General features: G+C 48.5%; 1 protein-coding gene across 1 annotated transcript; it reads right to left on the bottom strand.

The window, feature by feature from the left end:
• Positions 1-4648: 4648 nt before the first annotated feature.
• LOC104627772 (olfactory receptor 14J1-like) lies at positions 4649-5584 on the bottom strand. The gene has a single exon (XM_010296144.1). The coding sequence runs from the start codon at positions 5582-5584 to the stop codon at positions 4649-4651; it is 936 nt and encodes a 311-aa protein (XP_010294446.1).
• Positions 5585-11087: the final 5503 nt, after the last annotated feature.

The raw sequence follows: 11087 nt of genomic DNA, 5'->3' as shown, positions 1-11087 counted from the left end.
CCTACTTCAGACTGCCACCTGCTGTGGTGTGGGGTCATCCACAGGCTGCAGGTGGATATCTGCTCTACCGTGGAGCTCCATGGGCTGCAGGGGGACAGCCGGCCTCACCATGGTCTTCAACATGGGTTGCAGGTTGCAGGGGAATCTCTGCTCCAGTGCCTGGAGCACCTCCTGCCCCTCCTTCTTCACTGACTTTGCTGTCTGCAAAGTTGTTCCATCTTCACATTTTCTCAGTCCCCTCTCTGGTTGCAGTTGTGCAGTTTTTTCCCTCCTTCTTGAATATCTTATCACAGAGATGCTACCACCATCATTGATTGGGTCAGCATTGGGCAGCGGTGGCTCTGGCTTTGAGGCAGCTGGCATTGGCTGTATCGATGTCACAAATAGGTAATTTAGGTTGCTTAAAGAATCACCACCAAAGATATCAGAAAGCAAATGATTTTAATATATATTTGTAAAAAGCGCGACTTAACAGAATCCGATGGCGAGGTTCACTCTATTACTTACTCAACATGGAAAAGGTATACAGAGAGAAACCAAATTACAATTAAATTGGAATGATTTACTCGGGTATCAAATTGAGTTAATGTGTATGTTTGTTGAGAAAAGAAAGTAGGAGAGACCCTCCTATTGAGTCATGAGGTTCAGAGTAGACCGAAATCCACCCCTAGTCCCGGACTTGGTCAACGGTTTATGACTAAGGTTAGGTAAGGAAAGTAAAGGAATACCCTCCCGTTGAGTCACGAGGTTCAGAGTGGACCCCCATGCTTTCTAAACTCCTTCTCAGAGAGGAGTCTAGGTGCAGCTGAATCCACTCCTAGTCCCAGACTTGGTCAACGGTTTATCACTAAAGGGGCAGGATATCGAGGATTCTGGTCTAGTAATATATGTTGTGCTTGGGGTAACTTTAGGACAGCAACAATCTAATACAAAATAACAGCAATCAAATTCACTAATGATATTGTGATAAATCACAGTATCAAATCAAATAAAACTTAGCAGCATAATCAACTTAAACTTACTAAGATTCCTTAATCACACACACATATAGGTGTAGAGACAGAGACACATAAAGAGATATAGAGAAAAGGTACCTATCCCCCTGGAATTCAGTCAAATACATCAAATGTTTTGCGTTGCTCAACGGGTGCACAGTCAAGCCTCTGAGTTGATCGCGAACTTTCACAGACTTCACATGAAACTTTCACTTTCTCAGAGTTCACACCTCTCTGAGAGGTGTCCCACTCAGAGGGAGGTGCTGGTCGCAGCCCGCTGCGGTCCAGGAGAGCTCAAAGGGTCTCACTTGGGACCAGTATTTATAGGACTGGGAGATGATTGACTTTAGGCATCAGTGAGTTTCCACAATCCAGGCGGGTGGTTTCTCAAGTTTTATGCGTAAGGCTGCCAGGATTGTCAGGAGATAATTGATTAGTTCTGTTTGTGTTCTGTACTTTGTTTAGGCGATCAGTTCCTGATACACTCAGTGCCATTCTCCTCCTTGGCTACACAAGAGTGCTTGGTACGGTTGAGGGGCTCTCAACTGCCAAAGCCTTTGTTTGGAGGCCAAGGCTTGTCAGGCAACTTAGGGCAGCCCAGGTACAAGGTGAAGGGGGGGTGCGGTGGGAGCGCACCACCACAATCCACCCCGTGACTAAAGTCAATTCATCACTTTCTCACAGAGTGGTGGTGTGGTTGCCTCTTGCCTCTGTGCCTATAAATAGAGTAATATTATATTCCAATTGTAATTTGGGGGGGGATTATTTAAGGTGAACCTTTGTAGTCAGTGAAGATTTCATTAGACGAGAATAAATAACATTATACATGTGAGGAGGTTTTTCCACTAACATAATCTGGTGCGCCATTCACCAAGTTTTGATGTATAGAATAATGATTGACAATAAACATAGTATAACAGGAGTCAATATACTTATGATGGGATGTAGCATCCGGCTCAGAATTCCTGTTGCTGTTGGAGACCATCCAAACAGTGTCCCACCACTGATGTTCCCCTTCTTTCTTCACTTCTCTTTCCAAGACACGGTGTATTTCTGTTGCATCGTAGTGAACAGTGATCAGAGTGTCGTGTCCATTGTTTCAGATGCGTTCTAACAGTTGATTCAGGTCATCATGTTGTAACAGTTTTCTCACCAATGTGAGATTCATCCCAATAGGGGTAGGCAGTAAATCTTGACAGGATACATAGAATGTAGCAACTGATAAGACGTGACAGGAGCTGAATAATTAAAGTCACATCCCATAATTTTGGTAAAGTTACAAACACAAATATTTGAGTGGTTGCTTGTCTCCACAGTTGTGTCCTTTGCAAATGTAGAATCACAAAGGGTTCTCATACAAACACATCCATTTCCAATATACAGCACAGTTTCAGGGGTCTCACTGGGGTGTACTTCGAAATGACAGACATTTTTCCCAGTATCAAGACAAATGTCTTGAGCCTTGATGGCATTACTTTCACAGATAAATCCCTGTTGTTCCTGTACCACACATGCATCAACATCGACAGTTTGCCTTTTGTTTTCATTTTGTTGGGCCCATATTCTATGTCCAAATGGGTAGAGTATGGTTCCATGATGATTTCAACGCAACGCAATGATTGGGTATATGGTGTATACTGAAGCATTGCGCATTGTCAAAACAAAAGCTGTGGCTTTACTGTCTGTGGAGTCATAAGTGAAATTAATTAGTTGCCACCAAGATTGGAATTCCTTTTCAAATTTGTTTGCATTATCCCAGGTTATCTTTTGGTCGGATTTTGGCACTTCCAGTGTAATTTAGTAATGCATGGTCCCAAAGATTTTGTGCCCAAATTGGAGGGATCATACTTATCCCGAATAAGAGGGAAAGCAAGATTGAGTAGAGAACATGCTGCCGTTGCTGCTATCGAAGTAGATTAATTTTCTCCTGTAAAAGAAAAGAAGGAAATTGTTTTGGTGGGGAAGGCCAGATGGGTTAGCCCTTGTTATGATGCAGGAGAAATCCATAAAAGTGACTACAGTGGATGAGCAATGATAGAAAGTCCAGGTACATGTATTCACCAGTATCCTAAAGTACCCATAATTTGTTGTAATTCCTTTTGAGATTGGAGCATTTGTAATTGTTCTCTTTTATTTAAGGTGTCCGGTGGAATTGCAGAGCCTTTCCCCAGGTGAGCATGTCTGTGTTGGTCTGGCCAGCCATTCTTGGTTCCTCCCTGTGCTCTCTGCAGGGCTCCAAGCCAACAGTGTTGCTCTGCAGAGCGAGGAGGCTGTGGTGCCCTGAGGGTCACCATGGGGTGACCCTGCACTGGCCATGCTGGTCAGGGTGGGGATTAGACCCAGCTGGAGGGGGTCTCTGCTGCTGAACTCATCTTCCCTGATTGCTCAGTACTGAAGAATGGGGCTGGGCAGGACTACAGGGGGTCTCTAATGGCACAAAATGCAAGCGAAAGCTGCGCTAGGTCCAGCCTGTAGCATTTCCAAGAGGTTGTCCTTAACCACTGTCCAGTCTTGTGTCGCTTTGCCTTCTGACTCCTCACAGGCTCTCCTGGCGTTGCAGAGCCCTCGTTAGCCTATAGTCTCCTCTGGTTCACCTTTTCCTCTGGGAGACTCCTCCTTGGATTTTCACTCATTTTATGAGGTGCCACTCGCTGCCCACCCAAACTCACATGCTGTCCTTGGAGGTCCCTTGAGCTCTCCTGGCAGCTCCAGATTCCTTTTCAGGGTGGCATCTAACATCAGCCCCACTGCAGGTGGGACAGTGCCAGGCAGATAAGTCAAAGACCATTTGCTGTCTGCTTGGACACATGCCATCAAGAAGGGAGCTCTTGGTGCAGCCCTTCATCCCTGACAGATCACCCTGGGACACTGAGATTGTCCTCCTAAAGCCATTGAGAACCCCAGAAGAGCAAAAGTCCTTTTGAGGGAGCAGCCTCTTGGGTATATTCCTGACACCAGCTTTGGAAGAGGCATCTAGCATTCTGGCCTTGCCCTGAGGTGTCCTTTTGGTGATGGTGGTGCTAGCAGAGAGGCCAGCTCTGACAGAGTGGTTCACATTGCCTGCTCCTGCTCGCAGCCACAGGGATGCCACTGTTGATAAAACAGGACTGTCACAAGTTACAGGAGATCTTAGGGCTCACACAAACCTGAGGACACAGCAGGACAGAGTGGAAGTGAGGAGACACTGGCACTGAAAAGATGATGTCCTGATGCTGTCCATGGCAGTGGCTGCAGAGGAGCAGCAGCCGTGACCCGAAGGCATCAGAGAGGGAGTGCCCACCGAGACAGCAAGGGCAACTCTGAGAGCCACAGAGCTGTTCCTCCATACGACATCGGGACTTTTGGCTCCTTTACACCTCCTGCGTGCTCGCACTGTGCCCCCAGGTCCCAAGAAGATTTGAAGAGATGGCAGCTCAGACAAATTATTTTCTGATGGCTTCTTTATATATGCAAGCAGGCTGGTCCCATAGGTACAACAGGATAGTAGCTCAGAAAAAAGAAGTTGAATGACAAGAAGTGGGACGGATAACACTATGTAGTTGCAATTAATATTATCACAGGTATAAAACCCAAATATAAAATAAGAAAAGAACAAATGATAGTCCTGACTTTTCCTGAGGTACCCTGGGAGTTTTATAAGCATGATGGATACCTTAATCATGCTGAAATAGTATGTGTTCAACTACTTTCTTAAGGGCACCCTTGATCTCCTTGTTCCTCATGCTGTAGATGAGGGGGTTCAGTGTCGGAGGCACCACTGAGTACAGAACTGCCAGCACCACATCCAGGGACTGGGAGGACATGGAGCGGGGCTTCAGGTAGGCAAAAAAAGAGGTGCTGACAAACAGGGAGACCACAGCTAAGTGAGGGAGGCATGTGGAAAAGGCTTTGTGCCGTCCCTGCTTAGAAGGGATCCTCAGCACAGCCCTGGAAATCTGTGCATAGGACAGGATGATGAAAACAAAACACCCAAAGAGTAAACAGGCACTTACTGCAAGAAGTCCAACCTCCCTGAGGTAGGAGTGTGAGCAGGAGAGCTTGAGGATCTGGGGGATTTCACAGAAGAACTGGTCCACAGCATTGCCTTGGCAGAGTGGTATTGAAAATGTACTGGCCGTGTGCAGGAGAGAATTAAGAAACCCACGGCCCCAGGCAGCTGCTGCCATGTGGACACAAGCTCTGCTGCCCAAGAGGGTCCCGTAGTGCAGGGGCTTGCAGATGGCAATGTAGCGGTCATAGGCCATGACAGTGAGAAGAAAATATTCTGTTGCAATCAAGAAGGGAAGCAGCAATATCTGCACAACACATCCTGTGTAGGAGATGTCCCTGGTGTCCCAGAGGGAATTGGACATTGAATTGGGGACAGTCGTGGAGATGAAGCCCAGGTCAAGAAAAGAGAGGTTGAGGAGGAAGAAGTACATGGGGGTGTGGAGGCGGTGGTCGCAGGCTATGGCGGTGATGATGAGGCCATTGCCCAGGAGGGCAGCCAGGTAGATGCCCAAGAAGAGTGAGAAGTAAAAGAGCTGTAGCTCCCGAACGTCTGTGAATGGCAGGAGGAGAAACTGAGTAATGGAGCTGCTGTTGGACATCTGATCCCTTAGCTCATAAGTTACTGACAAAGGAAGAAAGCACACTCGTAAGTCAGGACTGCTCTGAGCAAAGCTGTTCCCATTCCCTGCCCCTTCTGACCCCTAGCCCCACCTCCACAACATACATTGCTTTTCTCCTTTCTTTCGGGACCTTAGTTCATCCCCAGGTTGGGATTCTGGATCCCCCAGAAACAGCTCTGGTTTGTGCTGGCTGAGTCTGATGTGAGGCGTAGGGCTCTGCCCACAAACTCCAAATGAGTCATCCCTGCTCTACAGCACCTGGAAAAGTGGGTGCCAGTCGTTATGGCTTACACAAACCTAAGGACACAGCAGAATAGTTTGGAAGTATGGACAGACCAGCACTGAGAAGATCGCATCCAGTTGGTGTCCATGGCCAGTAGCTCCAGGAAAACAGCAGCCCTGACACACTGATTATGTCTGTAATCCATTTGTAATATAGAGGAGCTGCTCAGCACCTTCCAGCAGGACAACCCCAGGGAAACTCCTGGATGTCCTAAAATTGCAGGGACCTGAGCAGAGCCAGCTCAGTCTCCAGCCCTGCACACTGCACTGTCCAGAGCCCCACAGATTAGAACGAACTGAAGGGCTTTGCTCCCATGGACACAGGTGCATCCCAGGACCTTTAGCATTGGTGTGTGAGCTGCACCTTGAACCTCCCTTGTTCCCAGAGAGTCCGAGGCTAAGAACAAGGGAAGCATGGACAGAAGGGGAAGATGGAGAAACTCCTCAATGCTCTTGTTAAGGGAGCACTTGGAGTTTCTCCTCCTGGGGATCAACTTGCAGAGAATGTGAGCTTGAGAACCCATGGCCTTGATAGCAGAAGCTCTGCTGGGTGGGAAAAGAGACCAGGGGGTTGCTCAGTGGAAGGCATCTGCACTGCAAGGGATGGCAGGGAGGTGCCAGAATCCCCCTCCCAAGGCTTATGTGTTAGCTCTTCAGTCTCACTCCCTGCTCATGTCTCTGCTGCCTGGAGATGTCCCTGCTGGCAGTTGCTACTCTGTCCCCACATGTCCTCCGTGTCAGTGCTCACAGATCCTGTCCCACCCGCTGTGTGCTCAGCTCTGCCCTGCAGACACCTCCTGGAAGCAGGGCACTGCCCATGGGCAGCTCAGTGGTTGCAGGCTCTGATGGGAACATCAGACCAACCGTGATGAGGCTGGAAAGGCGCTACTGGTGCTGTCTGTAAGCCACAGGGTGTTGATTTCTGATAGTCCCAGGTTTATTCATCTCCAAGAGAAACCGATTTGGAATTTAAGCGCCTCCTCACGGAGCGGTGAATTTCTATGTGCCATTGCCCATCCAGACAACCAAGACTAGAAAACAGGAAGAACATGATCCTACCTTTCAAGTCGGGACTGCTTTGATGTGTGTCTTGAAAAGTCCCCTTGGAATTATCCTGAGGATGCTCTGGGGCTGTGAGCAGCCCTGACCCATGCAGCGCTCTCATGAAAGCAGAAGGATCCTGCCCTGTCGGGTGTCATTCCTTCCACCCACAGCTTCTCCCTACAGTGCCGTGGGGAGCTCCCCGCCCTGGCTCACAGCCCCCTGGGGCACAGGGACCCTGCTCTGAAGGACAGCCCTGGGCACCCTTGGCAGCACACCCGCCCTCACGCCCCAGCAGCCATCCGTGGCAGAAGGCAGCCGTCGTGCCCTGTCTGTGCAGGGAACCCCTGCTCAGGAGCACATCCTCCTTTTCTACACCAGTGAGAGACCCCACAGGCTGTGGGCTATGACAGCTTTAAGAGATACTTCCAGGAAGTTAATTTGCATTGCCCTGCACCCAGGGCTCTAATGGGCTGCCCCCTTTGAGCTCTCAGCATCCTCCCACTCCTGATGGCCTTTAGCCTCCCTCTGCCCCGCACGTCTCCCCTCAGCGCCTGCAGGCAGTGCCTCACCCCTGCTGTGCTTTGCAGAGGAGCTGCTCCTGGGCAGAGCTGTCTCTCTGCAGCACTGACCACTTGCCATGAGCTCCCTCCATCCCAGGAGCCCGGCCCAGCTCAGCAGCAGAGGACCAGACCAAGGTATTTTAATGACCCCTCTGGTGGGTTTGGTGTTGAGTTAAAGAACTCAAAGAACTGAGAGGAAGCTGAAGAAACCTCTCAAGAAGTCAATGTCAGATGAAAACTCCCTTACTGGAGCTTTAATGGGTCCCACTGAGGACTATTACCAACAAAGCCTCCCTGGAGGAGGCATTCGAGAAGAAAACTGGAGGCAATAATGACATGTAGGCAAATACAATGTAAAGGTGGCTCTGATGTTGAGTAAACCTGTATGTGTGATATTAAGCCAAGCCAACAAGCCCTTACCCCCAGGCCCTGTGAGGGGAGATCCTGTCCCTCACACATTTCTCAGGGCTCTTCCTGGGGCAGTGTGATGTAGGAATGTGCAATGCCAAGTGTCGGACTATGGTACGACACCTCCCAGGCTCCTGGGGATTCTGATGGTCACCCTTTTTTTTCTTTCCCCTTTTCTTTAAAGGGATACTGTTAAATCACCACTTGCAGTCAATGCATTGTAGGATTAAACTTTTTGGAAAAATCAAATACAATGGTTGTGCTCTTGGTACTGACTTACAAGTATTCCTTAATACTTTCCTATGCCATCACTTCTTTTGTGACTTTGCCCCATTGCTGGAGCTTTCCTTCAGTGCCGTAGGTGTGGTACAATCTTCCTCCTCATGTTCACACTAGCCTCTTTCGGGTGCATCACAGCTGCTATCCTGAGGATCCCATCCTGTGTGGGCAGGCATACAGCCTTCACCACCTCCTTCTCTTACGTCACCATCACCATCACCAGTGTTTTCTATGGCACTTTCATTGTTGTCTACCTGCTGCCCAGAACAGCTCAGCAAACTGTTCTCTTTTTTCTACGCCATCCTCATGCCGCTGGCCAACCCTCTCATCTACAGCCTGAGGAACAGGGAAGTCAGAGAGGCCTGGAGAAAAGGGCTCAGGAAAGTCCCGGCCAGCACCCAGTCCTCGCAGAATTGTTAGACTATGATGTAGAAATGGTCCTTCTGTGAATTGCCTCAGAAAGAAAATGTGGAAAAGTCCCTGCTTGCTTGTATCATTAATTATAAATAAAATCAGTTGAATCTCTGCTGTTCCTGTGGAGATAAAACAGGGATTTTGGCTGAAAAGACAGCTTTTCCCAAGGTGTAGTGTCCCTCATTATCTAAGTGTGGACTCCTGTGATGATATTCATCTCTGTCAGTTGAGTACATTTCCAGTGCAGAAGTCTCAGTCTCACCCCATATCCCCTCTTTTCCTACCTAGAGGACCTCCACAGCAGATGTCAAGGGGAGGTCCATGGGGATGAGGGAAAAATAATGGCCGTGCTGAATGTGAAGGTACCTAAAAGGGCTGTGTGGTTAACAGCACTCACGCCTCTTAGTCTTCACCGCCATGTGGTCTGCCACTCAGCCCATCCTCAGGTTGATTGCTAACAGAGGCCACATCAGTGTGCATCCATAGTGTGTCCAGTGTGATTGGAGAATGCTGCTTGGCTGGCACATCCCCTTGGGTAGAAAAAACATCCCTCAAGAATTTTAGGCCAGAAGTTTAATTATGAATAGCTACTTGTCAACATGAGCCCTCCTCACAGACTGCAATAATGGTGCATTGCACCAGAATGACAAATGAGAGTGACACATGCAGAAAATGATGGCATGAGCACGATGATATTGCAACATCCCTGAGGTCTCTTGCAAATGCAATAAAATCCAGTAGTATTAGAAAAGACCTAAAAATCTCAGGCGTACATTTGTAAGGTTGACTTTTTCACTATGAAAGGCTGAGGGAGCTAGGTTTGTTAAGTTATCAGAAGAGAAGGCTTTGTGGACCACTAATAATGGCCTTTCCACCTCTACCAGGAGCTCATCAAGAAGAGAGAGATGGGCTCTTCCATGTCATATGTGATAAGAGGATGAGGGTCTATAGGGATCATTCAAAACAAGTGAGGAAAACCTGTTTTTCCATGGACATTGTCAACCCCTGGAGAAGGTTGCCCAGAGATGCTGTGCTGTGTCAGTCCTGGGAAGGCTTGAAAGCCAATGTGAATAAATCCCTGAGCAACTTGGTCTGAAATGATAGATGCCCTTACTGTGAGACGGACCTCCCGGTATCCCTTCCAACATGAGTGATTGTGCATTTCCTTCTACCAGAGGCCTTCCCTTGACCATGCTATGGAAAGCACTCAGGTTCCCCATGACGCTGGAAGTAAGTAGACATAGGTTTGGTCAGATCATTTGTATTGTTCTTGTCCCACACCAGTCACTGCTGCTCAGATGCAGAGCTACTTGGCAGGTACCCCAAACAGCCTTCATCTTTGTCCTTTGCTTCACCTTCTATTTTCTTTCTCCCTCTTTTCATCCAGGTTCTTCCTTTTGATCATTCTTGTGCACTCCATACAAACATGCCGCTTCTGTTTGCTCTTTCCTCACTGGCCCTGGCTTTACTTGCTTTGCAGCTACTTCTGAGGTGGTCATCATGGTTTATCCTATGTTGGAAGGAAATTGCATTAAAGTAGCACCACCTTTTAGTATTTGTAGTGCCCTGCAGCTCCCTGTGCTGTTATCTTCTGAAAGACACCACTATCAGGGTGGCCATCTGCACACAAATATTTAATAGCTGACCAAATGGAGCTTGAGTCCAGGGGGACCTTGAGAAACTCTAGGGTTTGGCCAACAAAAGAACCTCTTGAAATTTTACAAGGAGAAGTGGCCAGTCCTGCACTGGGAGGAGAGGAACATGAATGAGGTTATTCAGGGCCAGCTGGGATCTGACTGGCTGAGGAGTGACCCTGAGGAGAAGGGCCTGGGCACTATGAGGGATACCATATGAGCCAGTGGTGCACGCTCACCATGAACAAGGCCAGCTGCATATATGGGTCTGCATTAGGAGAAGTGTGGCTACACAGACAGAATCACTAAGCTTGGAAAGGACTTTCAAGATCATCAAGTCCAACCATTAATCCAGCGCCACCATGTTCCCTAAACCATGTCCTGAAGCTCCACATCCACATGTTTTTTGAACACTTCCAGAGATGATGACTCCACCACCTCCTTGGGCAGCCTGTTCCAATGCCTGACCACCCTCTCAGTGAAGAAATCTTTCCTAATATCCAATCTAAACCTCCCCTGGCGCAACTTGAGGCCATTTCCTCTCATCCTATCGCTGGTTACTTGAGAGAAGAGACCAACGCCCTTGTCACCACAAGCCCCTTTCAGGTAGTTGTAGAGAGTGACGAGGTCTCCCCTCAGCCTCCTCTTCTCCAGACTGAACACCCCCAGTTCCCTCAGCCACTCCTCATCAGACTTGTGCTCCAGACCCCTCACCAGCTTTGTTGCCCTTCTCTGGACATGCTCCAGCACCTCAACATCCTTCTTGTAGTGAGGGGCCCAAAACTGAACACAGTATTCAAGGTGCAGCCTCATCAGTGCCGAGTACAGTTTACTTGGTCTTCACAACCATTGATTTCTATG

This window comes from Phaethon lepturus, unplaced genomic scaffold (assembly GCF_000687285.1).
Source record: "Phaethon lepturus isolate BGI_N335 unplaced genomic scaffold, ASM68728v1 scaffold421, whole genome shotgun sequence".
Taxonomy (NCBI): domain Eukaryota; kingdom Metazoa; phylum Chordata; class Aves; order Phaethontiformes; family Phaethontidae; genus Phaethon; species Phaethon lepturus.
Note: the sequence above shows the minus strand (reverse complement) of the source record. Positions and strands in the feature narration are given on the sequence as shown.

Bases quoted from the DNA above. Each gene is read 5' to 3' on its own strand.
- LOC104627772 (XM_010296144.1), bottom strand. From the start codon at position 5,584: ATGTCCAACAGCAGCTCCATTACTCAGTTTCTCCTCCTGCCATTCACA.